Source organism: Juglans regia, chromosome 14 (genome assembly GCF_001411555.2).
Source record: "Juglans regia cultivar Chandler chromosome 14, Walnut 2.0, whole genome shotgun sequence".
Taxonomy (NCBI): Eukaryota; Viridiplantae; Streptophyta; class Magnoliopsida; order Fagales; family Juglandaceae; genus Juglans; species Juglans regia.
The window spans coordinates 21,314,640-21,342,458 of NC_049914.1; the positions used below are offsets into that span (position 1 = coordinate 21,314,640).

Sequence of the window (27,819 nt, forward strand, 5' to 3'; positions counted from 1 at the left end):
ACCGTCCGTCCAATTTTCCTCTTCCAGTTTGTTTCGCGAGAAAGCAAAAGAAAAGGAAAGGAAACGCACTGACCGAGAGAGAGAGAGGGATCATCTCTTTCTCAACTATGGCTGTCAGAGCCACGCTCTCACGATTCCCAATCGATCCGGACGCACATGAAGGGTCGGGCCTGCCCTGGGGTGTGACGGTCACGCCCTTCGCGGTCAAGGACGAGAACGGTCAGCCTCCAGCCTACGGATCTGATGGCCATCTCTTACCGAGGTGCGAGAATTGCTGGGCCTACTTCAACACCTACTGCGAGCTCGAGCAATGGTCCTGGACTTGCTCGCTCTGTGGGACCCTCAATGGGCTGTCCTCCGAGGTCATTGCTCGTTATTCTCGCCCCCAGTCTTGCCCAGAGATGATGTCCTCCTTTATAGATCTTGAGCTTCCCGGTTAGTTGTTTTCTTTGTTTGACAGCCGAGAAAATTTCGGGGAAAGGAAAAGAAAATTTCGGGGAAAGGAAAAGAAAATGAAGTAAATTTTTTTGTAGTTCTTTAGTTGATATCCTTGGACGCATTGGAGCTTAAATAGACCCTGAGATTTCAGAATTTATAATTTTTTTCTCTTTAAATTGACCACTTTTTTCGGGTGTTATGCCTTCAAATATACACATGTATGCATATACATACAAACACATATAATTAGTTCGGTTTCATGTCATAGTAGTGGTCATTGTTTCTATTTGCAGCGGGAGGGCCTGAGGAGGAGGCCACACAAGCTCGTCCGGTCTATGTTGCAGCTGTAGATTTGTCATGTAAGATTATAATTTAATTGTTTTACGTTCTTGATTTAATTACTTGAGTTAAAGAGAATGACACTTCATTACTTTGTTAAATGGTTCAAATTGCGCTGTATCCTTGCATGTACAAATAGGAACGCTTTAGTTCAAATGTTGTTTGGGGACACTGCATTTTCTGTAACTAGTTGGGATGGTTGAGCTATCGATAAAGTGGGGTTTTGTTTACTCTGGCTTATGTGTCCAGCTTTTTTTTTTTTTTTTGAGATAATGCTTGTTCTGTCAATATTGAAATCTGGCATACCGTTTGTTTTAAAAATTTGTACTAGAAACTAATGTGCTTTGTTTCAGCTCCCCATCCCCCAACACCCCCACCCCCAACACTAACTAGTGTAGGTGTGATCATCCTCTGGTGCTTTTGTCAGTAGCATGAATTAAGGTAATTTGAGTTGCTGTTATAAGAGTGGCCTGAACTCATTGAAAAGTAATTGAAGGATTGAAGATGTTAAGAAAGAAGCATTTGTTGTTTTAATTTAATAAAACTTTGATAATTAATATGATGTTTTTTTTTTTTTTTTTCTATAAATTTATTGTAGGTTTTATTTGAAAAACTAAAACAATGAGTTGAGTTGACAGAGAAGGGATGGCCATAACCCCTGAACTTATTGAAAAAGTAATTGAAGGATTTAAGACATTAAGAAAGAAGCATTGTTAATTTAATTTTATAAAACTTTGGATAATTAATAAGATCTTGCTGTTTTAATTTACTAAAATTTTATTTTAGTTTTTTATTTCTTAAAATTGAAAAACTAAAACAATGATAGAAGAGTTGAGTTGAGCCGTGTAGCTCAAGTTTTATTGAGTCTCAAACTAAACTTGAGCTTTGTTTCAGTATAGCAACCACAACTTGCATGAATTTGGTTCGATTACAGTCCTTTTAGGGAGTAACTGTCAATTTGGTGCTAGTTTATGGGGGAAAGTGAATTTATACAAAGTTGAAACAAATGTAGACACTTTTAAGAGTGAAGATTTAGGCCTCCGTTTGGATGTTGAGATGAGATAATCTAATTTCAACATCCAAACAACACTCAAACACAAACACTTTTCAATTTCAACTTTTTCATCTAATTATTACAACTTTTCCAAACTCCCAAACAAAACACAAAAATCAATTCAACTTTTTCAAATCCCAAAATAAAAATTATATTAAAAAATTATATTCTAACAATATTTTAACTTTAAAATATTTTTATTCACTCTTTCATTTGTGGATGTTAATTTAGCCATGTGTGGTTGAGCTTTCCCTCGGAATGATCTGGAAGTTCCCCAGTAGTGCTCCAATTGTTTCAAAACAAGTTTCCCCAATCTGGTGTTGTATGTGTAAGCAATCTGGTTGAGATGGGTCCTGTAACATGAACTTTTTGCGTCTTTTAACGTTTCTCCTCGTTAATGTTGCTATGATTTCTGGATTTTGAGTTATTGTGGTGATTAAGATGGGTTGTCCTATAGAGGTGGTGATTGAATCCAAATGTTTTATTCTGTCAAAGGCTGGTGGTGGACTGCTGCAAGTCATTGAGAGAAACTGGAAGACAGAATATGCGGTAATGCTGGGGCCATCTTCAACGCAGTGGCTTGGGAAGGTGTTAGAGGAGAGCATGAGAGGAGGAAAAAAAGAGGTGTATTCTGCAACTAGAGAAGGATATTGTAGTTTTATTACTCAACGATGCTCAAATTGCAGAGGGAGATACCTTAAGGTTTCAGAGTATAACCAAGGGGGAGGAGGAATGTCTTATGCATTCCAGAAGGAGAGAATGGATGGGGGTGGAGGAAGATGCGGGAGGTGCTGTTAGAGCCGAGTAAGGAGGATCCTGGTGGAGGTCAGTCGAGTAATGTTAAGGGGGCGATGAGGCACCAGTCCCGATCGTATAAGGAGGTACTCTCTACGACGATGCCGAATGTTATAAGGGAAGGTGATGGTGGTGTGAGGGGCTCTGTCAGGGGACATTGGCATCGCGAAGCTCCGTCAAAGCCTTACAGTGCGTTGAGCCACTCCCATGGTAGAAGTTTTGCGTCATGTCAGGAGGCATGGGAGGTCCGTAGGATGCTGTTGGAGGTGCAGGGGCAGTTACAGTTTCTGCAGAAGGATATGGCTGAAATCCTTGATTTTGTCGGTTTGTTTAAGGAAAGGGACGAAAAGGGGGCCTTAAAAGGAAAACAGAAGGCTACGGATGATGGGCTTAGCAAAGCCCAGAATGAGGCCCAGCAGAAAGATAAATTGGTAAGGGCCGGGCTGTTTGGCGGAAGGGGGGTGGGTCTTCTCAGACTAAGGCTAGGCAGACGGTTTCAATGGGTTCGGGTCCTTGTGATGGGGCTGGGCCATCTCAGCCCAGGGCCCATTGTAATGGGCTTGGGCTTGGGCTTAGGGCGAGCAACTCTTAGCCCAAGGCAGTTTCACACAACATGGAGAGCCCTAGCGCAGTTTGTCCCACTGAGTTGCACAGCCTCGGCTTCGTGCCGGATAGCTTGCCGTCAGCGGAGGCTTAGGTGGAGGCTGTACAAACAATGCCGACGGAGGTGATGGAGGCCGCCGATGATGTACCGCTGGTGTACTGTGCACAAAAGGCGTTGGTGGAGTTTGGATCTCGCTTCTCTCCCTCGAAGGGAGCTTAGATGTCGCCGAAGATTGGTGGTGATGTGGTTTTGGCTCCGGCAAACTTGTCTGTCAAACTTTATGAGGATTTTGAGTTGGCTGAGGAGGATGAAGATTCGGTCAACCTTATGCAATCGGTGGAGGACAAATTTTTCCTCCCTGAGGCTTGCGATCAGGTGGGTTTGGATGAGATTTTGATGGGTGATGATTTTTCGAATTTTCAGATTAACAGGAGGGGGAATCCTATCTCATAAACTACTTTTTTCCAGACCAAGCTTCAGATTAGGTTTTAAATAAAGTGAAAGAGTTCCAACATTATGTGGGGATTGAGTGTGAGGGGTATGAAGAGCAGTTCATAGCCTTGTTAACTGCTATGGAAGCCGGACATCAACAAAAAAGGAAGGGGGACTCGAAGAAAATTCAGGAGCTTAAAAAATTGTCGTGGTCGATGAATTCGGAGGGTAGCTCCAGTAAGAATAGGGTAAAAGGGAAGGGGCTGGCTGTTCCCAAATGAAACCCAAGATTGTGTCTTGGAACGTTCGTGGTCTCAACGAGGTAGATAAGCGCCATCGGATTTGGCACTTGCTTTGTGAGTGGAAAGCGAACATCGTATGTTTACTAGAGACGAAGCTGAAGATGATCAATAGGAAGATTGTGCGAAGTTTATGGAACGGTAATCATGTGGATTGGGTATACTTGGCCTCTATAGGCGCGTCGGGAGGAATTGTGGTGATGTGGGATAGGCGGACAGTGGAGAAAGTGGAGGACTATATAGGGAGATATATGATAGCGTGCTCTTTTAAAAGTGTGTCCGATGATTTCTTATGGACTTTTGCAGGTGTGTACGGACCAAATCTAGACGTTGACCGAAGATTATTATGGGATGAACTAGCCGGAGTACATAGTTGGTAGGATCTTCTTTGGTGTATTGGGGGTGATTTCAATATTGTGAGATTTCATAGTGAAAGCTTTGGAAGTAGAAAATTGAGGTCTGCAAGCTTGGAGTTCTCTGAGTGTATCTTTGACTTGAACTTGATAGACCTTCCACTCGCAGGGGACCCAGCCACTTGGTCAAATAACTAGACCTGGTCTCGCTTGGATTGCTTTTTAATTTCACCTGAGTGGGAAAGCCATTTTCCGGACGTATGGCAAAAGCTCTTGGTATGCTTAGTTTCAGATCATTGGCCTGTTTTGCTTGATTGCGGAGGCATTCATAGCGGTAGACGATACTTTAAATTCGAGAATATGATGCTGAAATCAGAAGGTTTTGTGGAGAGGGTCAAACAATGGTGGATTTCTTATCAGTTCGATGGTACACCCAGCTTCATTTTTGCGAACAAACTGAAAACCTTAAAAAGAGACTTGAAGGAGTGGAATAATTAGTCTTTCGAAAACGTAAGGGAGAACAAAAAGATCAAGTGGATGGAAATTCAAAAATTAGAAAGACTCCAAGAAGGGAGGCCACTTACTGAGAAAGAGCAAACACAGAAAACTTTGCTGGTCGCAGATCTTGAGAGGATTATTTTGCAAGAAGAAATGTCATGGCGACAAAATTCAAGGGCTCTATGGTTAAGGGAATGGGATCGGAGTACGAAGTTCTTCCATAAAATTGCAAACTTGTATAGAAGAGATAATAATATTGAGGTAGTGAAAATTGAGGGGGTGGAGTGTAGAGAAGAGGAGGTTATTAAAGATCATGTTGTTGATTTCTTTGAGAAGCTCCTTATTGAGCAGGTGGGGTGGAGGCCTACTCTTGATGGGTTAGTATTTGACACTATTGAGCCGGGGGATGTAGCTAGGATGGAAAGGGCTTTTGAGGAGGAAGAGGCGTATGATGTAGTAAGGAATATGGTAAAAGATAAGGCTCCTGGACCTGATGGTTTCTCTATGGGCTTCTTCTAAGAATGTTGGGAGGTGATAAAAGAAGATCTGTTGAAGGTGTTTCAGGAGTTGTTATCTGTTGAAAATTTTGAGAAAAGTCTTAACACCACCTGCATTGCATTAATACCTAAAAAGGTGGGGGCTATTGAGATCATGGATTATCGGCCTATTAGTTTAGTGAATGGAGTCTACAAGATTATTTCAAAAGTACTTGCTAATTGGTTAAGTGTGGTGTTGGGGAAGATTGTAATTTAGCCTTAAAATGCATTTGTAAAGGGTAGATAGATTCTTGATGCAGTTCTAATTGCCAATGAATGTCTGGACAGTAGATTGAAGGCTGGCAACTCAGGGATTATGTGCAAGTTAGATATGGAAAAGGCTTATAATCATGAATTGGGATTTTCTTCTATATCTACTGGGTAGGTGTGGTTTTGGGGAAAGGTGGAGGTCTTGGATCAGCTGGTGTATTTCCACGGCAAGATTCTCTGTGTTGATCAATGGCAGCCCAGAAGGTTATTTTCCGAGCTCTTGTGGTTTGAGACAAGGGGATTTGTTATCTTCTTTACTTTTTGTTATTGTTATGGAGGCACTAAGTAGGATGATCTCGGCTCCGTTGGCTAATGGTTTTGTAAGTGGTTTTCAGATTGGATCTCTTAGTAGGGGTAGTACTACTATTTCTCATTTGTTGTTTGCAGATGATATGCTTATTATGTGCAAGGCCAATCAAGATTAGTTGCGTGCTGTGAAGGCGTTACTTCTTTGTTTTGAAGTAGTGTCTGGCTTGAAAGTGAATTATGGTAAATCCGAGTTGATGCTGATTGGGGGAGTGCAGAATGTCCGAGAGTTGGCTGGTACTTTGGGTTGCTAGATAGCGTCTCTTCCTATGAAGTACCGGGGACTCCCGTTGGGTATAAATTTGAGGGCGTGCTCGATTTGGGATACGGTGATCGAAAAAATAGAGAGGAGACTGGCAGGATGAAAGATAATGTACTTGTCAAAAGGGGGCCGGATTATATTGATCAAAAGTACACTTTCTAATCTACCCACATATTTCTTATCCTTGTTCCCTATACTGGCAAGTGTGGCTGGTCGACTTGAGAAGCTACAGAGAGATTTTCTGTGGGGTGGTTTAGGAGAAGAATTTAAATTTCATTTAGTCAAGTGGGAGATGGTCTGCCGTCCTATCTCTAGTGGTGGGTTGGGTATCAGGAATTTGAGGTTGTTTAATCGAATGTTACTTGAAAAATGGCTATGGGCGATATACCATGGAACCAGAAGCCTTATGGAAAACTGTGATCGAGAATAAATATGGTGGTTTAGGGGAGGGTTAGTGTACTAGAGAAGTTAGAGGCGCCTATGAAGTGGGTCTATGGAAACATATAAGAAGAGGGTGAGAGACCTTCCATCATCATACTAGGTTTCAGTTGAGTGCAGGGTCTAGGATCAGATTTTGGAATGATGTTTGGTGTGGAAACAATGCTCTTCAAGATTTGTTTCCTATACTTTTCTAGATCGCAAGTGACAAAGATGCCATAGTGGCGGAGGTTATGGGAATCTTGGGTGGGAGTACTTACTGGAATATCAATTTCAATTGGGCGGCACAAGACTGGGAGGTGGGGAGTTTTGTAGATTTGTAAAGTCTGTTGTATTCTTGTCGTCCGAATATCCAGCACGAAGATGGTTTGTGGTGGATTCCTGCAGGGAGAGGGGTGTTCACTGTTCGTTCCTTTTATAAGGTCCTCACACAAGAACCTGAGATACAGTTTCCTTGGAGAAGGCTTTGGAGGAACAAGGCTCCTCCCAAAGCTTCTTTCTTTGTGTGGACAACTTCCTTAGGCAAGATACTCACTACGGATAATCTGAGAAAGATGAGGATAATCAATACAAACTGGTGCTGTATGTGTAAAAGTGAGGGTGAGTCGGTGAATCATTTACTTCTACATTGTAAGGTAGCTAGGTCTCTCTGGCGTGAGGTGTATAAAATGGACCTAGTGTGGGTTATGCCAGAAACTGTGGTGGAAATATTGGCTTGCTGGACCTCCAATCGAGGTGTGCAACAGATCAAAGCGGTTTGGAAGATGATCCCTATTTGTATCATGTGGTGCTTGTGGCAGGAGAGCAATGAGCGGACGTTTGAAGACAGAGAGATCTATGGCGGAGCTAAAAGTTTGCTTTTTTAGGACTCTTTGTACTTGAGCTATTGCGGTGGACTTTAATGGCATGGACCTTCATGATTTCTTAGTTTCTAATGCGCTTACGTAGGTAGGGCATAATGACTTCTGTAATTGGTAGTTGTTGCCCATTCTTGAATTAATAATACTTGTTTACTTATAAAAAAAAAATATTTTTATTCAATTTTTTCTCTCTCCTTTCTCAAAAGTCCATCAAACATCTTAACTCAAACCATTTAACTACTATTCATAAATTTCTCATCTCATCTCAACATTCAAATGAGGCCTCAAGAGATACATAATCCTTTTTTTTGACAAGTAAGATTAAGATACATAATCCTAATCTATTGTTTGAGAGAACAATTGCCAAGAAGATTGAATAAGTGGAAAATGGAGCAGAGAAAATAGAAGGGATGGAAAGCATGTGGGAAAGAAGGATGTGCTAGTGTCATCATACTTCTCACCAACAAAGAAAAGTCGTAAAACCCAATCTTTTTATCTAATGTCAATGATGCCACTCAAAAAGTGAGTAATTTTAGTACTTCAACCAATAATGTAGGCAGCAAGAAGCAGAAGTCAAAACCTGGAATTGTTTGAATTATGGTCTGATGTGGGCATTGTTCCTGCACAAACTCATAGTCTATCGAGTTTTAGTCTTATTCTTGTATTTATTTACATTAGGAAGTCGGTGGTTTAGTTTTCATAATTTTAACATTTCAGAGGTAATCTGGTAATTTCTTGTTTTGATCGAATGGGCTGCTCCAGTCTTCATACTTGTCTTTTCTCGATTTCACTCTTTTAATACGTAGTATTTTTTTATTATCAAAATGACCTAAAATGCCCCAGGTCCTTAAACGTCAAACCCCTTCTAAGAAGCATTCAAGAACTTATCAAAAACCTAATCTTGTGCAAAATTTCTGAAGATCCTTCATATCAAAGTGGACTATTCCCGTTTCAAAAGCAGGAGATTAATATGCTAGACTTGATGCTAAGTGGACCAAATCAAAGCCGACAAATGGGCCAACATGGCCTTGGAATGCTTATTGGATCTGCTTGCTCCATCATTGCACAGGGTTGAAAATTTAAAGTGTGTGCATACGTGGTTTTTCTTTCTTATTTTCATTTTCCTCTGTCTATGCCTCTTACCAGTCATATTTTTTTTATCGGATGCTCCCAGTCAAATTTTAAACATGTATAGAATGGCTGAAATATTTTCATTAATGAAGTTGTAAATCCTTTCATAAAGTTATTTTGAGGCTTTTATACCATAAATGCTTTTGTGGTTATTGTGAAAGACAACTTATCATTTAATTCTACCAAATTTAACTGCAGCGTCTGAGGAATTTCTGGAACTGACAAAAAGTGCACTGCTGGCAGCTTTGGAAGGTTGATAATGGCTGAATAAAAATAATTTTTGATGTCTTTCCTGCTTGAACTCTGTTCTTTGAAGGCGGAATTTTGTCTCTTATTTTGTATTGCAGCTCTTGGACCTGGTTCATTGTTTGGGCTTGCTACCTTCAGCCACAAACTAGGGTTGTATGATGTTCAAGGACCTATACCAGTTGTAAAGAATGTTCTAATTCCACCTGATTCGGAGGGAACCCTGCCAATTGAGCTTGAAGATGTCATGCCTTTGCTACAATTCTTGGCTCCAGTATGCCTGTTACGGGGTTTATCACTTATTTTTTATTTGTGTCTGTGTGCATGATTTTCTCAGTTACCAAAATCGTGTCTAGGTAATAACTTAAATTTAGTTATTCTTTAAAATGAGCAACTTTGGTCCAGGTTGAAACCTGCAAGGACCGTATTGCATCTGCGCTTGAAACACTTAGACCTACAACTTCATGGGAGAGAACCACAGCAGCAGGTCAAGGAATGGATGGTGTTTTGATGGGTGGACGAGGTTTTGGGGTGGCAATGGAAGCCCTTTTCAATTATCTTGGATCAGAATATGGAAGCACATTTGCACTAGGTATGTGGGATTGTTGAATTTTTTATTAGATTATTAAATACATCTTTTCCTATTATCTTAAATTTTTTGGACAATTGGTGAATTAATATAGTAACAGAGGAGTGATCATAATTCAAACCCTGACTCTACCTTTTACCTTTTGGTTAAAAATGTTCAACATGTTGGATCCATTAATTAAGGGGAGAGTTTGACCCTCACTAAGGGCATGTTTGGGAAGTGAGATGAGATGAAAATTCTATGAATAGTAGTGACTAGTGAAATAAGTTGTGAATAGTAGTGAAATAGTTTGAATTAAGATTTTTTATTGGGTTTTGGGAAAGGAGAGAAAAAATTGAATAAAAATATTATGAAGTTAAAAAATTGTTCGAATATAATTTTTTAATATAATTTTTGTTTTGAAATTTGAAAAAGTTATATTATTTTTTGTGTTTTGTTTGGAAATTTGGGAAAGTTGTAAATATTAATTAATGATTAGATGAAATAGTTGAAGATTTGAAATTGAAAGTGTTTTGTGTTTGAGTGATGTTTGGGGGAAATTATGAGAAGTTTTGAGATGAGATGAGATGTTCTCAACTCATTTCACTTCCCAAATATGGCCTAAGAGAGTGTTGAAATGTTAACTAATTGGTTAAAGACACCTCTTTCGATTAGTTTAAAATATTGGGCATTGGTGAGTTAGCAGTGATGGTATCAAACCTCATCTTGCTTTAATTTTTTTAAGATTTTATAGAACACAAAGCTCTTGCTTAAGCACACCATGTACTTTCAAAGATAATTAATTCAATGTAGTTCTAAAAAAGATAATTCATTACATATGCACTGTCTATTTATGCATTGTAACAATTGAACATAATTGCAGCTAGAATCTTTGCCTTTCTTTCTGGCCCTCCGGATTATGGAGCCGGGACGCTGGACACAAGGCGGTATGGCGAGCAATACGCTAGTAAAGGAGAGGATGCAGACCGTGCTTTACTTCCTGAGCAGACACCTTTCTACAAAGATCTGGTAATGTGGCTGAACTTTTTGTTGTAATCTTCCAGCCTATACTTTTGGGTAATGTAAGTGTTGACATATCTTTTACAGGCTGCTGTTGCTGTTCAAGCAGGTGTTTGTGTGGACATATTTGCTGTCACAAATGAGTATACAGATTTAGCATCCCTGAAGTTCCTTAGTATTGAAAGTGGTGGCTCATTGTTTTTATATTCAAATAGTGATGATTCCACCCTTCCTCAAGACATGTGAGTATTGAACGCTAGAATTTAATGTTGGGTTTTGTATGTGTTTTAAAAATGCTGTTAAATGCCCAACCTCATTAGAAAGGATCTTTTGATAATTCTAAATTGCAGGAGCAATGAGATGGATGCGCTAACACCTATATTACACATACTGCACATGTTTTCTTGGGAAAATTAATGTACTGGCATTGTTTTCAATCTTTATAGGATAATGAAATGATAGGATGGATGCATGTTTCCATAATTCAAATTTTAATTAATAGGCCTAAAATGATTTGAATGGATCATACATGATAATATTGTGACATGTTCATTGTCCAGGTACCGTATGCTAAGTCGACCATATGCATTTGGTTGTATACTGCGACTGAGGACATCTTCTGAATTCAAACCTGGCAATTCTGTAAGTATGCCATGTATTTTAAAATGCAATGAAACTTTTTACAATTTGCTTAGCTTTTATTATTATTATTATTATTGCAATTATCATCATCATTTGTTGTTGTTGATGCTGTTGCTGTTGTTTTTATTGTTATTATTTTTTGCAGTATGGTCATTTCTTTCCAGATCCACAGTATGAAAATGTTCAGCACATTATTTGCTGTGATTCTTATGCCACATATGCTTATGACTTCGAATTTGCCAATAATGTTGGATTTTCAAGGTACATATTTACTTTTCAGTATGTATCATTACTTCTATTTTCTGTGCTGATATTAATTATTATGTTATAATTAGTAGGCATGGCAATTGAAAGAGGTGGGAAGCCATATTGACAATTGAAATGATTCTTCTCATCATCCAAGCATTGAAGTCTGTCAGTTCATGTAGATATTAGCATGTTGCCATTACTTTTTTGGTGTAAAATGTTGCACTATATGTAGACACATGCCACACCCACACACAGGTACACATACACACATAGAGATGCTTGTACAGGGACAGACATGACCCTGCATCCAAACAAACACCTACAAGAACTAATCACAAAATGTTGTAGTCACCAATTAAAGTTTTAGATAGCAACATCTCACCGACCAATCGTTCCTATATCAACATCATAAATTTTAATCTCAAAATGCGATGATCGAAAATAAAACTCAATTTCCTGTAACGATCCAAGAAAGGCCTAAACTTCTTCTGTCAAGGTGATGTGGGATCCCATTTCATCATATAGGTGTCATGGTTCAAATCCAGCACTTCTGGTTGTGTTTAGTTCTGATAGCATTTGTAACTACCCAAGAAACGCCCAAGCCACATTTGGGCCCATACTTTAAAAGGACTTGTCAATATTATAATAGTCCCTTGGAATAATTTATTAAAGGCTTGAACTTCTTTTTCAAACAATGTGGGATCCCATTCATTACCTTCATACACACAATTAAGGGTATTACACTTCCATTTCTTTAACATTAACTCCGTCTAGGAGAAACTTTTTTTTTTTTTTTTTAAATTTTACGGTCTTCTTAATCTCGTCTCCCTTTGTGCAAATTCAGATTCTTAAATTCTTACGTTACTAATATAGTACACTTTGTTGAGTATTTTTAACTCTTTTATTCTGAAATCACCCATTAATGTCCTAGCCGATTTAGAAATTCAGATGGAGAAAAATAAGGGGTGGCAGTTATAGTGATCAATTATTTTTTGGGTGCTTTAAGATGAGAGCACAAGTGTGACAATAGGCTGGAATTTTTGAATGCCCCCCACCAAAAACAAATTGGTATATCATACTCTTGGTCATATGAGATTGTAGGGTCCTGAATAAGAGTTGCTTCTGTAATGCATTGGAAAGCTGTCGGTAAAATTGTTGCTTCATTCATGATACGGTTCTTTCCATTATGGCTCAAATTTTATTATTTTGCAGACACGGATCAGAAATGCCTACGCTACAGATTGCATTTCAATACACAGTTGTTGTGCCCCCTGAAGAACTTTCAAATTCAGAATTGAGTTCTGCAACTAGGTAAGATTGGTCCTACCTAGTGGGTCCTCAGCAACTAAATGGAATGTATTTTAATAAGAATGTTGTTTTTTCTCTCTCTTTAATGTTTTCTCTCCGTACACTTTTTCTCCTTCACTTTCACGATTGGTGATCTGCCGGTGACCATTGCTGGAATTAATTTTCTGTAGCTGTTTTTTGAGTTATTCAGCAGTGATGATGGGCTTGATTAAACATTTATTAATAGAGATGAGTGTTTTTTTTTTAATCATTGGAAGGGGGATACTATCTTTGTATCACTGAGAAGAACAAGTAGTTTACTGAGGAGTTGGTCCTCATTTGCCAGCGCTCGTTGGCTTTTGAATACAATGGTAGAATGCTCATTCTCGCAGGGAAAGAAAGAGAGTTTTGCAAGACGTATTGCAATGGTGCTAAGGCATTGTTTGCTCACCAGCATTCTGATGATTTTGGAAGATTCCTAGAAGTTATAGACTATGGTGGTAGTGGGTGGCTAGGTCTTCTAGCGATCCCAACAGGCATGGAAGGAAGGGGATGGACGAGCGTTTCCACAGAGATGAAGCACGTTCTGTCCATGCATATCTCGGCTAACCAGACACCAACGTTGGCTCCAAAACTGGACATAATGACAAGGGGAAGGAGATGGGGAAGCAAGTTTAGCCTTATGCAGAGGCTATGATGGGTGGCGCAGGGAAATGGGCGGCAGTGATTGGTGGTATGGGTCATTACTTGGTGCTATAGGTAAAAGCAAATGACAAAAAGGGACATGCAGAGAGCACCACTGTTGTAGAGAAGGTTGGTCGAGGAACTATACCAGAAACATGTATCTTGAAATGGGTTGGTTAGAAATGGGTTGATTTGGAATGGGCCTAAATCCCTCAAGCCCGATAGAGGAAAAGGAATTAAAGGCAAAAAGAAGGTGGGTATGGGCCGGACGCGTCTAACTTGCTCAACCAAAATGAAATGGAGGCTAAAACATGGGCCTGTTTTTGAAAAGGGCTCTATGTCCAATCTTGGGCCACTAGCAACGCCGATACAACACCGGCCAGGGTTTGTTGTGCTGGTGATGTTTGGGCATTTTTTGGCAATATTTGCGATGGAGAACTTGCGTCGCCAATAGCTGCGACTGAGGATTTTACAAAGATGGGGCTATCGACGTGACACTGTGAACCACCGGGAGAGCCTGGCACAAACTTGTGTGCCAGAGGTTTCTGGGTTGTTCTTGCCACCATGGCAGCAACTGTGATGTCCCTAGCGTCGGAAACCTTACTCTATTCCGAGATGACAAAGGGGTGGATCTATTGCTAAGAGGTCTTGAACACTGTGGGATGCCACAAAAGTTGTGCAGGAGACTTCAATGTTGACGGTTGACCTCCGCATCGTGCAGGTCACTATACCGTCTCCGGGAAACGTCACAGTAACTGAAAAAGAGTTGTCTGATGAATTTGAGAGGGCGGATTTAGTGGGGGAGGATGAAACGGATGGAACTTTGGAGTTATATGAGCCTAGTAAGGGAGGGGAGAACGCAGGGAGGGTCAAGACTTTTGTTGAGGAGGAAGAACCTATTCCTTCAAACTCGTTTCACCGTAGTGTATCAGATTGGGTCACTCATAAAGCTATGGAAATTAAGCATTGTATAGAAATTACATGTGAGGGTTTTGAAGATGAATTTATGACACTACTCAAAACTATTGAGGTTGGATATGCACAATCCAAATATGATCCATCCCTTAACTTGGCTAAAAAAAGAGAGAGAACTCAAGCAACTTATGTGGGCCATGAAATATGAAGGTGGGGAAAAGAGCTCGAACCGGAGGCGTCTCAAGGGGAAGATGGTTGCTTTATAAAGCCAAAAATAATATCAGAAACTTACTTCGTCAATGGAATGGTGATATTATTTGCTTGCAAGAGACCAAATTGGAATTCATCACGAGGGAATTAGTTCGGATTTTATGGAGATCTCAACATGTAGGGTGGTCGTACTTTCCATTCAAAGGTGCATCCGGTGGTGTCCTAATTATGTTTGATAAAAGGATGGTGGAAAGGGTGGAGAAATGTGTGGGTGAGTTCACTCTGGCTTACTCTTTTATGAATGTAGAAGACGGTTTCCAGTGGGCATTCGCTGGAATTTATTGCCCTAATGTTGATTCGGAGAGGTCATTGTGTGAAGAATTGGCGGGACTTCTTAGCTGGTGGGAGTTACCAAGCTGCATAGGGTGTGACTTCAATGTAACTCACTTCTCGAGTGAAAGATTGGGTGGGTCTCACATCACTCCCGCCATGAGGGAGTTATCTGATTTCATTTCAGAATAGGAGCTTATGGATATTCCATTAATTGGATGTACTTTCACTAGGTCCAACAATCGATAATTCCCATCTGGGTCAAAGGAGATTACCCAGGTTATGCTTTGATCACTTCCCCATCATCCTAGACTGTGGAGGGATCCAAGGGGGTAGAAGGTATTTTAAATTTGAGAATATTTTTTTTGATAAGTACAAAAAAATATCAAAATATGTGGCTTATCTGATGGTTTTGTAGACATGGTTAGACAATGGTGGTCTTCCTACAATTTCCAAGGCTCTCCAAGCTTCATAATGGCAAGAAAGTTAAAAGCATTGAAATAGGATTTGAAGCAATGGAATGAAAACAAGTTTTTGGTAATGTGATGCAACATAGGCGCTCTCTTTTGGAAGAGCTACAGGGTTTGGAGGGGGAGGGGGATGCAAGAACTCTCTTTGAATTTGACAGAACCCACAACAGGTAGTCACAGAACTTGAAAGAGCAACATTCCTGGAGGAGATCTCTTGGCGACAAAAATCAAGGGCGCTACGGCTCAAGGAGGGAGATAAGTGCACGAAGTTCTTCAATAGGGTGGCTAATTCTTATAGAAGGAATAATGCTATTGATATGTTGATGGTAGATGGTGCAGTGTCCTCGGATCAACTAGTCATCAAGAATTACATCGCGTAGTATTACCAACTCCTCCTATTTGAACAACACACTTGGCGACCGAAAGTGGATGGTTTGACTTTTTCAGCATTAGATCAGCAGTGAGCAAGGTGGCTAGAGAGGCCTTTTGAGGAGAATGAAGTGGGTAAAGTAATCCTTGGCATAGCTAGTGACAAGGCTCTAGGCCCTGACGGTTTTACCATGGGTTTCTTCCAAACTTGTTGGGAAGCCATCAAAGGCAACCTTATGCGGGTTTTCAAGATTTTCTTACTAATGCCAATTTTGAAACAAGCCTTAATGCTACTTTCCTAGCACTCATTTCCAAAAAGGTGGGGTCTATGGATGTTAGAGACTACTGTCCCATTAGCCTTGTGAATGAGATTTACAAGATCCTTTCTAAAGTGTTACTGAATCGATTGAGTACAACGATTGAAAAGGTAATTTTGAAGCCTCAAAACACATTTTTCAAAGGTAGAAAAATCCTAGCTTTGGTCTTAATTGCAAATGAAGTTTTGGATGGACGACTCAAATCTAGAGAACCCGGATTACTTTGCAAATTAGATATAGAGAAAGCCTATGATCATGTCAACTGGAAGTTCATACTTTATTTACTTGAAATATGTGGCTTTGGGGAGAAATAACAGAAATGGGTAGAGTTTTGCATCTCTACAGTTCGATTATTTACCTTGGTGAATGGCTCTCCGGTGGGTTTCTTTGACTCCTCCCGTGGTTTGAGAAAGGGAGATCCGCTCTCTCTTTTACTTTTTTTATTTGTCATGGAGGCTCTCAGTAAGATGATTGTGGGTCTTGTGAAAGGCGACTTTTGCTATGGGTTTCTGGTAGGGAATGGTGATTATGGTTCCATGGATATTTCTCACCTGCTTTTTGCTGACTATACTCTTATCTTCTGTGGAGCAAATTTCGAGCATATCCAATCTTTGAGGGCTCTACTTCCTAGTTTTGAAGTTGTCTTGGGCTTGAGAGTAAAGTCTGAATTGGTGTCGGTGGGGGTTGTTCTTGACGCAGAGAATTTAGCCTCTCTATTGGAATGTAAGGTATCATCTTTACTACTGAAGTATCTTGGCTTACCATTGGGTGTTCCCAATCAGAGAGGATTTGGAATGGTGTGGTTGAAAATGTGGAGCGCAGATTGTTTTCTTGGAAGAGATTGTATTTGTTTAAAGGTGGTAGACTCATTTTGATTAAAAGCTGTCTTTCTAACTTACCCACTTATTTTATGTCCTTGTTCTCGCTCCCCACAAAGGTTGCCAACTGCATAGAGAAGCTACAACTGGACTTCTTGTAGAGTGGATTGGGGGAGGAGTTCAAATTTCACTTGGTTAATTGGTCACTAACCAAACCCTGTTGGGTAAATGGTTGTGGAGGTACCAAAATAAAAAGGAGGCCCTATGGAAGTCCGTTATTGATTCACAATTTGGGGAGGATGGTGCTCGAATGAGGCAGGTGGCACATATGGGGTGAGTTTGTGGAAATACAGTAGTGTTTGGAGATCTTCCAAAGACATGAACATATTGTGGTGGGTGATGGCTCTCGTGTCAAATTTTGGTATGACAACTGGTGGGGTGAATGTAGCCTCCAAGACACCTTTCCTGCCATTTTTGAGATTGCAAGAGAAAAAGGATGTAGTGATGGCCTCTTTTCTAGTGGCTGCCCTCAATGGAATGTAGAACTCATTAGGCAGCCCAAGACTGGGAGATGGAGACTATCACAGAATTCTATGAGGCATTGTACTCCCTAAGCATGATAGAGGGTACCATAGATAAGATGAGCTGGAGCCCTTCCAAGAAAGGTAAATTCACAGTCAGATCATTTTACCAAAATCTAATGAGCCCTGAAATGACCAAGTTCCCATGGAAGAGTATATGGCAGACAAAAGCTCATTCAAAAGCAGTTTTTTTTTTTTTTTCGTATGGACAACATCTCTGGACAAGATCCTCACCACAAATAATTTAAGGAAACTTCGGGTAATGATGTTGGATTGGTGTTGTATGCGTAAGAAGAATGGTGAATTAGTAGATCATTTGTTTCTACATTGTGAGGTTGCAAAGTGGTCAGGACCGTGTGGGATGATTTTTTTCGTGAGAATTGGATTGTTATGGGTCATGCCTCTTAGTCTGGTGGATTTCCTTGCAAGTTGGAGAGACCTCCGTGGCAACTCACAAGTGGCAACGATCTAGAGAATGATTCCTATATGTATGTGTTGGTGCATTTGGCGGAAGAGAAATGATAAAAGTTTTGAAGACCGCGAGAGAACAATGGATGAGCTTAAAGGTTTTTTTTTTTTTTCCTGTATCTCTTACTTATATAAAAAAAAAAAAAAAAAAGTTCTTTTTTTAAAACTTTGTTTTTATGGGCGGGGTTTATTGTTTGTAATGGGCTAAATGTCTATGGTATGGTCTTCTACTTTCGATTGTAAACTCTAATTAGGTTATTCTCATGTATACTCTCTGTGTACTCTGGCTTTGCCTACTTCTATGAATAAAACTTCTTGATTACCTATATATATATAAAAAAAAAAAAGATTGGTCCTAGTGAGCAGATGTTGAACAATTGATATTTTTTTTTTGATCAGTAATGTTGAACAATTGATATACTTGTGTGTCTTGTTGTTTTGGATGAATGAACCAAACATCTAACCTATTTACTGATGCTTATCAGTTTTAGTTAATGCAGTGTGCTTCCATTTACTTATATAAAAACAGTTAATGCTAATTAGATAAATTACTTAATTTCGTAGGTAGGCATCTACCACCTGCAAACCTTATCTTTGATTGTGATCCATGTTTCTGCTGTCAGCTGAGCCTCGATGGTGTTTCTTCTTGATCTTGTGGTGCATGCCTTTAGCAAATCCCTCTTGAATACCAAGTTGCAGAACCCTAAGGCTGCATGTTAACTTTTTTGATGATTTACAAGAAATTCTGACATGTAGAGGGGGCAAGATGGCAAAGCTAGTTATCTCATGATCATCCTTAATAAAGCATTACTTTGCCTCTTCATTTTTACGTTCATCTTTTTCTACACTGCCTAGTTGGACTAAAAGTTGAAATTGCTGGGTGGCTTCAGACTAGTCCTATTATTTTTCATTGCTTCCCTTGATATTAGTCAATATTGATTATTACATTATGCTGGGAAGACACGTTGGAGCACGAGGAGATTTGTGATTGGATTTGAGGGAAGTATCCAATTCTTTTTTTTTTTTTTTTTTTTTTGTAAACAAGATTTTATTGATCATATGAATAGACAATAGCCCAAGTATACGGGACTTGTACAACTGCAGCGCCCATGCCTGCTACTTAAGGGATACAAGAAATTCGTGAAAGTTCATGCCTCTAGTTTTTTTTTTTTACGAGTAAAGGTTAAACTTTATTGATAGGAAAAGACATAGCCCAAGTACACAGGGAGTATACACAGAATATGCCTAAGTACTACTGAGCACTAGTGAGAGATAAGCAAATTATGAGAACTGTCCTCATTACAAATAATGACTGAAGCCCAAGAAAATAATGTATTATAAAAGAATCTCTTCAGCTCATCTAAGGAATGCTCCCGATCTTCAAAATACCTCATATTTCTCTCCATCCACACATACCACATAATACAGTGGTAATGTAAACATTTCCCCTAATACCTGTCCAGCACTTAATAATATCCATAACTCTTCCAGGTCCAGTTAAGGATCTCATTCCACAAAAACCGAGCCATCTCACAATGTAACAATAGATGATCCATGGAATCCCCATTTTTCTTTACACAAGAAGCACCAATCCATAATGATATGACCACGTTTCCTCAAAATGTCAATGGTGAGGATTCTCCCAAGGGATGCAGTCCATATTAAGAAAGCAATCTTAATAGGGTCCTTACAATTCCAAATAGCCTTCTAAGGAAAACAATGATCATTAGAGAATCCTGAGAGGCCCTTATAATAGGAACGAACCGAGAACCTCTTACTCCCATCAGGAGTGCAAATCATCCTATCCTCCATCACATTGCCAAACGACATAGCATACAATGAGTCAAAAAATTCAGCAAACGTTCCAAGTTTCCAATCATGAGCCACTCTAAAAAAACTGACATTCCAATGGAAAGAACCATTGGAAGACACCAAGAAGTCAGCCACCACGGCATCTTTGTCACTAGAAATCTGGTTAAGAGTGGGAAAAACATCCTTAAGAGCCCTTGCACCACATCAAATATCATGCCAAAAATAAACACTATAACCTCTTCCAGCCGCAAATCTGAAAAAGTCGGAGAACCACTCCCATCCAGAACAACTATTTTTCCACAACCCCACACCATATGCCCCCTGACTTCATTAGAACACCAAGCCCTCTAATACTCCCATATTTTGAATCTACTCTCCACAAATCTTCCCCTTCCCTGTTATATCTCCACAACATTTCCCCAAAAGTGTTTTATTGATGATCCTCAAGTTACGGCACCCCCAAACCACCACAAGGTATCGGAGAACAAACTTTATCCTAACCTACAAGATGAAACTTGGCTTCCTCCCCAAAGAAAATTACGTAAAGTTTTCTCAATACGAGAGGCCACACCTGCAGGTAACGGAAATAAAGAAGGAAAGTATGTAGGGAGGTTAGATAAAGTACTTTTGATAAAAGTTCTACCACCCTTGACAGATAAATTCTTTTCCAAGCTGCCAACCTATCAATTTTTTCTAACACACCCTCCCAAATAGATTTTGTCTTGAAAGAAAACCCTAACGAAAGACCAAGATATTTCAAGGGAAGCAAAGAAACCTTATAGGCCAAAATGTTTCCCTAGCCATAAACATTATTCACTATACCCGCAGGAACCATTTCAGACTTCAAAAGATTCACCTTCAGGCCTGAAATAGCTTCAAAACAAAGCAATAGAGCCCTCAAATATTGAATATGACCACGGTCCAGCTCACAAAAAAGTAAAGTATCATCAGCAAAGAGAAGGTGTGAAATATTAACACCTCCCACTAAACAACCAGAAAGAAAACCTCCATTAACAGCTGCTCTCAACATATGACTGAGTGTACAAGAACCTTAGAGAGTATCTTCCACACCCCATTAACGAGACTAATGGGTCGAAATCCGTCACCTTCATTGCACCAACTCTCCTAGGATAAGAGCAATAAAAATTGCATTAAGACTTTTTTCTAGAATTTTCCAAAAGAATAAGTTCATGAAAAACCTTCATAATATCCTCACCAACCCCATCCCAACAATCACGGTAGAAAGCCATAGAGAACCCATCCGGACCCGGGGGTTTATCCTTAGCCATCCCACGAATCACTTGAAAAACCTCATCTGCCTTAAAAGGTCTTTCCAACCAAATAGAGCTTAACTGATGGATAGTCTCGAAGGGCAAGCCATCAAGTTTGGGTCTCCAAGGGAATTTTTCTATAAGAAGGTCTGCATAGAAGTTGACAATATGGCTCGTAATAGCATCATGATCCAAGCAAACCTATCCATCAACCTGAAGTATCTCAATAGCATTGTTCCTACAATGAGAATTAGCCACCCTATGGAAGAATTAGTATATCTATCCCGTTCTTTCAATCAAAGGGCCTGCGATTTTTGTCTCCACGAGATTTCTTCCATTAAAAGCACATTTTGAAGCTCCATAGCGATAGATAGTTTCCTGCAAGATTCCTCCACAGATAGAGGAGCGCACACCTCCCTACCCTCCAAACCTGTAAATCCTAAAAAATTTACTGTTTTTTACTATCAATATGTCCAAAGACATTTGCATTCCACATCTTCAAATCCTTCTTCAATGCTTTGATTTTCTCAACTAGAATAAAACTTGGTGAGCCCTCTATGAGATACAAGGACCACCACAACCTTACTTTCTCCACAAAACCTTCAAATTTCAGCCGCATATTTTCAAACTTGAAATATCTATTACCCTCATGAATGCCCCACAATCTAGTATGATAGGGAAATGGTCCGAACAAACCCTAGCTAATCTCTTTTGAAGCTAAGTAGAGTAGTGAGCCTCCCATGAGGGAGACATAAAAAATCTGTCCAAACGACCAAGCTTGATTATTGGATCATGTGTGCATACCACCGACAAGTGGTAGATCCACCAAATCCATATCGAAGATAAATTCAGAAAACTCATTCATTGCAAGACTTTGCCGAACTTCTCCCGATCTTTCACTAGGGAATTGAGTGATATTAAAGTTACCACCAATACACCAAGGTAAGTTCCACTAACTGCCCAAACCAGCAAGCTCATCCCATAAATCCTTCCTATTATTGTCCACATTTGACCCATACACACCAACAAAAGCTCAACTAAACCATCCACCACATTCTTAAAACAAACCACTGTATAATTTCCAATACACTCCTCAATAGACTCAACCAACCTCGTATCCTGCATAAAAAGAATACCCCCGGACACTCCATTGGAAGCAAGGTACGCCCAACCCACAAACGGACAGCCCCAAAGACTAGTAATGATGCTTCAATCAATGAAGTTAAGCTTGGTTTCCTGCAAACAAACAATATCCATTTTCCAATGATGTAAAAGATCCTTGACCCGAAGACACCTATTGGGATCATTAAGACCCCAAATATTCCAAGAAAGGATTTTAGGCTTCATGGGAAGATACAACCTTTCCCTTAGATCTTCGTAAGGGAATAATGGAATAAAGTATTGAAAAAGAAAGTTCCTAAGCTCATCAATTGGCTACTCTTGATTTTCAAAAATTCTTTCGTTCCTCTCCCTCCAAATACATTACCAAAGGCATATTGGGACCATTCACATTGCTGCAATTTGAGAGTTTCCCTAAAAGCCTCTCCAGGAAGCTAGAAGATCGATCAACTTTCTTGGCATCGCCCAAGCTAATCCCACCCGAGCAAAGAATTCATTCCACAAGCTCATGGTAATCTCACAATGAAGTAGTAGATGTTCAATGGACTCCCTACTCTTTGCATATGCAAGACTAATCTATGACAATGATTTGACGTTTCCTTAAATTGTCTAGTGTGAGGATCTTCCCCAAGGAAGCTGTCCATATAAAGAAGATTTCCTTTATGGGTGCTTTGTCTTCCAAATACTCTTTCATGGAAATGGGTTTGCATTATGCGTATTTGTTGCTTGGTAGAAAGAGTGGATGGTGAACTTCCCTTTCTTAGAGAAGCGCCAATGAATCTTATCTTCAAATCCTCCCCTCATACAAGTAGAGTACACTCAATCATAGAATTCTGACAAAGTATCAACTTCCCAATCTTGGGCATCTCTAAACAATGTAACATTCCATAGGGGAGTACGGTTGGATAGAACTAAGAGGTCTGCAATCGAGGCTTCTTTCATTCTTGCTATACCATAGAATTTTGGATAACCTTCATTGAGTGCCCTATTGCCACACTATAGGTTGTGCCAGAATTTGATTTTGGATCCATCACCCACCTCAAAGTGGGTGTTTCTAAAATATGTATCACATCCTCTTCTTATATGCTTCCAAAGCCCATCCCATATGACCCACTCACCTCATTCGAATACCATCCTTCCCCGTTCTTGGTGGTATCTCGAAAGCCATTTACCTAACAAAGCCTTGTTAAAATCTTGGATATTCCGGATACCCAATTCTCCATATTAAATAGGGGAGAATACCGTGGCCCATTTGACCAAGTGAAACTTAAACTCATCATTCATCCCACCCCATAGGAAATACTATTGAAGTTTCTCCATGTGATGGGCCACCTTGGTGGGGAACGGAATTAAGGATAAGAAGTAGGTCGGCAAGTTGGAGAGGGTATGTTTAATTAAAGTGAGCCTACTACCGTTGGGTAAATACGTCCTCTTCCAACTAGCCAATTGCCAATTTCCGCTCCATTTTTCCTAGCACATCATCCCAAATTGATTCTAATTTGAACGGAGCACCCAAGGGGAGACCAAGATATTTCATAGGCAAGTGAGATATCTTGCATCTCAAAATGGAACTCATACTCCACATTATGAACATCAGGAACTACTTCTAATTTGGCCAAGTTCACCTTCAATTCTGAAACGGCTTCAAAGCATAGAAGAAGAGCCTTTAAGACTCGATATTATCATGGCGAGCCCCAGAAAAGATTAGTATCATTGGAAAATAAGAGATGGTATATGTTGAGTGAACTGATACCTGAGAATCGGGAATTGGGATAGAAAACCACCCTCCACGATACCTGAGATCATCTTACTCAAAGCTTCCATCATAAAAAAAAATGTTAGGAGGGATAAAGGGTCGCCTAGTCTCAAGCCTTGGGAACTTTTGAAGAAACCCATTTGTGTGCCATTCACCAAGATAGTGAAGCAATGTTTGATCCATGAACCCATTTTGTACCAAAGCCACATCTCTTGAGCATGTAAATCAAGAATCTCCAATTGGCTAGGTCATGAGCCTTTTTCATATCAAGGTTGCACAGAAGCCCCGATACTCGCGACTTGAGTCTGCTATCCAAGCATTCATTGGCAATAAGCACCGAATCAATAATTTGCCTAACTCTAACAAAGGCGTTTTGGGGCTTTGATATTAACTTCTTCACCACCAAGCTCAATCTATTCACCAAGACTTTCAAAAGGATCTTGTACGCAAGGAAGAATCCAATTCTTAATAGCATTCTCTACAATTTGTTATGTTATTTACTCTTTAGACTGTTAAAATTTGGCTCCACTCAATATAATTGTTGCCTTATATGGTCACCACATCATTTGTTCCTGTTGTTCTCATATTTATTTCTTGTTATCCAATATTTCTTCCAAAGGCTTGCTTGTTAGGGCTGCTACCTGCCCTAAACGGGCTTATAGTGTCTTCACCCGTCCCCCACCCCCGCTTGGGGGGGTGATAGTTTTTGCCCCCACACTCGTCCTCCTCACCTCCGCCTCCGTCAATACCCCATCCGCCCTCTTGGCGGGCAAGTAGCACATCCTACTATCCGACCACCCGCTGCACATCCATGTTGTCGATCTTCAGACGGAGAAAAAGAAGAGAGGTGGAAAAGCATATAGACGGAGAAGAAGAAGAAGAAGACAGACGGTGAAGAAGAAGAAAACAAACGGAGAAGAAGTAGACAGACAAAGATGGAGAAGAAGAAGAAGACACACGGAGAAGTAGACTGACTAAGAAAAAGAAGATAGACTAGTAGGCAGCTGGGACTTAGGGAGGACTCGAGGAGAAGAAAGTGATGGGCTAGGTTTAGGGTTTTTTGTTTTTTAGTATATATATATTTAATAAAGCAAGCAGGTGGGTAGAACACAGGCGGGCTAAAGCCCAATCCCCACCCCCACCTGCTTGTTTTAATTTTTTTATATAATCCGCCCGCTCGCCCTGGGTAATGGGCGGAATTTCTGCTTGTTACCCCTAGGGGCTGGGAGGGCCGGATTCTGGGGGTCTGCCACCCAGCCCTATTGCTTATAATGATATCTCTCTAAGACATTTGCTTCATGCAATGAGTGTTAATGCAGATCCAAGCATTCCCTTAAGCGACGACTAAGGATTCGAACTTTGCAATATGGAACCGCACAAAATATCAATGAAGTTTATGACAGTGTTGACCCTGAAGTAGTTCTATCATTACTAGTTCACAAGGTAAATTTCTTAATCCTCTCCCCTACCCCTGGATAACATTTTTTCCAAACTTCCATTTCATATTATTGCAGGACGAAAATATGAAGGACAGTTTATCCTACCCACTTGTGCTGTTGCTTTCAAGTAATTAAATGAACATCAATGCTCGAGTATATGATATTTTTGGTTCTTTTAACAAGAATGATTTGTTCATAAATTGCGTTAACTTTAGATGGTTTATTGAATACAGAAATATTTTTCAATAGGAAATAACAGCAAGCTATGTTCCCTTTAACTGGTTGATATCCTTTATATCCTTCTATAATGCTCAGAGTACGGATTTGGAGACACTTCTGAAAAAAAATATGGTTTTGGTGATGTTTTCTATCTTTATTTTTTTCTTTTTCTTTCTGTCTTCTTTATTTTCTTCCCCCTTTATTCAGTTTGTGTGTGTGTTTTGGGCTGGTGGCTTAAATGCAAGAAAGCATTTGGGAATGTTGCTTTTATTTCTATCAGTGCCAGTCAAGGAAAAGCTGAAATTCTTGCTGTGGTTGATCAGTAGACACCACTCCTAAGTGGATGCATTTCTGACAACTTCCTGTCGTTTAGTCTTTAGTTTTATGCCATCTCACCTAAGGTTGCAACATGTTTATCCACCTTTTGCCTTAAAGCATTGGAATGTACTTTGAAGAGAACAAGTTACCCACTACAGGAAAATCATTATCGGCTGGAATCAATTGATAAATCGGGGGCTATTGGAGTCAATGAGCATTTTGGATTTATTTCTAGTAATTGGCTCAACCTACTTAAATTTTATAAAACAAGTTGAAGGAAATCTGAAATTCTTGAAAGATAACACATTATCCCAACGTTTTGGTGGACTATGGTTACCAGTTGTATATGACCACGTCCCTCAAACCTTTTTTTTTTCTCTGGTATGTAAACTTTCCTCGGTTCTGTTTGTTTTAGCAGCATTACAAATATTTTGAGAATTACTATAAGACTGCCAAAGAGTTTTTTGGGTCCTCTTTTTCCCCCATCCTCTCTTTTCATTCAACATTCTCGGCAGTTGTTGACTGACACATATTATTTGCCCTGTAGGTTATATTGGCCTCTTTGGAGCAAGGAGTTCGGGAGGGCAGGATGTTGCTCCACGATTGGCTAGTAATCCTCACAGCTCAATATAATGATGCTTATAAGCTCGTTCAGTACAAGAATGGAAATTCAGTCAAAGGTCAGATGGATTTTACATTCTCACAATGCCCACAACTGCAGCCTTTACCGCGATTAGTTTTTGCTTTGCTTCGAAATCCACTTCTACGCTTTCATGAAGAAGGTGTTCACCCCGACTACCGGATCTATTTGCAATGCCTTTTCAGGTAATTGATGCTCATATTGAATTGGTACAGCTATTTGTAAATTTGGGTATTTGAAGAACTGCTTAGTATCTCTATGTTCTACCAAAGTTGGGAATGGCAGGATGATTGGCATTAAATTGAATTTTGACGAGTTCTTGGTTTAGTATCTATGTGGGGGAAGAGCAAGTGAATAGTCCTGCCTTGCCTGTCCGTGTCCACTTAGATGTCTTACAATATTTTTATTTAGTGTGACCAGAGCTCTATATTGAAGTTAGGAATATGTTGGAACTTTTTTTTATTTCTGCTGCTCAATTTGTAATTGTGAATGTTGCAACTCCTACCTTTGAGAATTAGATGTGCAATTTTCTGTCCCTTAATTCAATTCGTTTTCTAAAATTCGCGTTGCAGTGCATTGGAACCAAGTTCCCTTCACCGTGCTGTGTATCCGGTGCTGGTTTCATATTCTACTCCAGATAAACAAGCATATCCACGGCACTCATTGAATCGTGCTGCACTGATTACCAGTGGTAGTCCTATATTTTTCCTTGATGCATTCACAACTCTTATTGTGTTTTATTCTTCAACGGCAGACCCTGCACTTCCTTTTCCTCCACCTCATGACTGTAAGTCCATTATTTTATTTTGTTGCTGCTTTCCTAGCAAGGTGATAGCTGCTCAGGATTCAATTGTCATCGTGCTTCACTTTTTCAATACAAAATATGTGTCAGGTTTGTTGCGGACGTCCATTAACAAATTGAAGCAAGACAGATGTATCACTCCCAAACTCATATTTATAAGGGGAGGGCAGGAAGATGCCACAGTTTTTGAGAACTATCTTATTGAGGAACAGGACGTTGATGGAAGTGGCCACACAAGTGTCATGGGTTTTGTTTCCTTCCTAGAAGATATTACCCACAGCGTGTTGGAATACATGAAGTAGAAGACAAGTACCTGAAACCGAATCACAAAATAACCAGCATAGGAAAAAGGTACAACTTATACAATCTTGCAGGGCTCTAATATCTGACAAGGAATTGATTGAATCTCGATTTGAACCGCTGTCTGGTGAATCGAGACTCGCAAGTTTTATACTTATCATGGAGACTAGCGGTGGTGAATATCATTCACTCTTTCTACCAATTGGAAGCTCTCCTTGTTCAAATTTTGTAGCACATTACAACGAGCCACATACTGACTTTTGTAAAGCAAAGTGGCAGCATTGAGATTTGTCTGCTTTTTTTAAAAAAAATATATAAATACTAGTTGAATCAAACAAGCCAAGACTAATTGCT

At 39.8% G+C, this 27,819-nt stretch overlaps 1 protein-coding gene across 1 annotated transcript; it reads left to right on the forward strand.

The window, feature by feature from the left end:
* The first annotated feature begins 10 nt into the window (after positions 1–10).
* LOC109020880 (protein transport protein SEC24) lies at positions 11–27,819 on the forward strand. Its single transcript, XM_019003405.2, has 14 exons — positions 11–435; positions 732–797; positions 8,814–8,867; positions 8,963–9,135; positions 9,267–9,453; positions 10,313–10,458; positions 10,537–10,691; positions 11,010–11,091; positions 11,237–11,352; positions 12,553–12,651; positions 25,067–25,190; positions 26,271–26,548; positions 26,936–27,150; positions 27,256–27,819. The coding sequence occupies exons 1-14, from the start codon at positions 108–110 to the stop codon at positions 27,465–27,467; spliced, it is 2,235 nt and encodes a 744-aa protein (XP_018858950.1). The 5' UTR covers positions 11–107; the 3' UTR covers positions 27,468–27,819.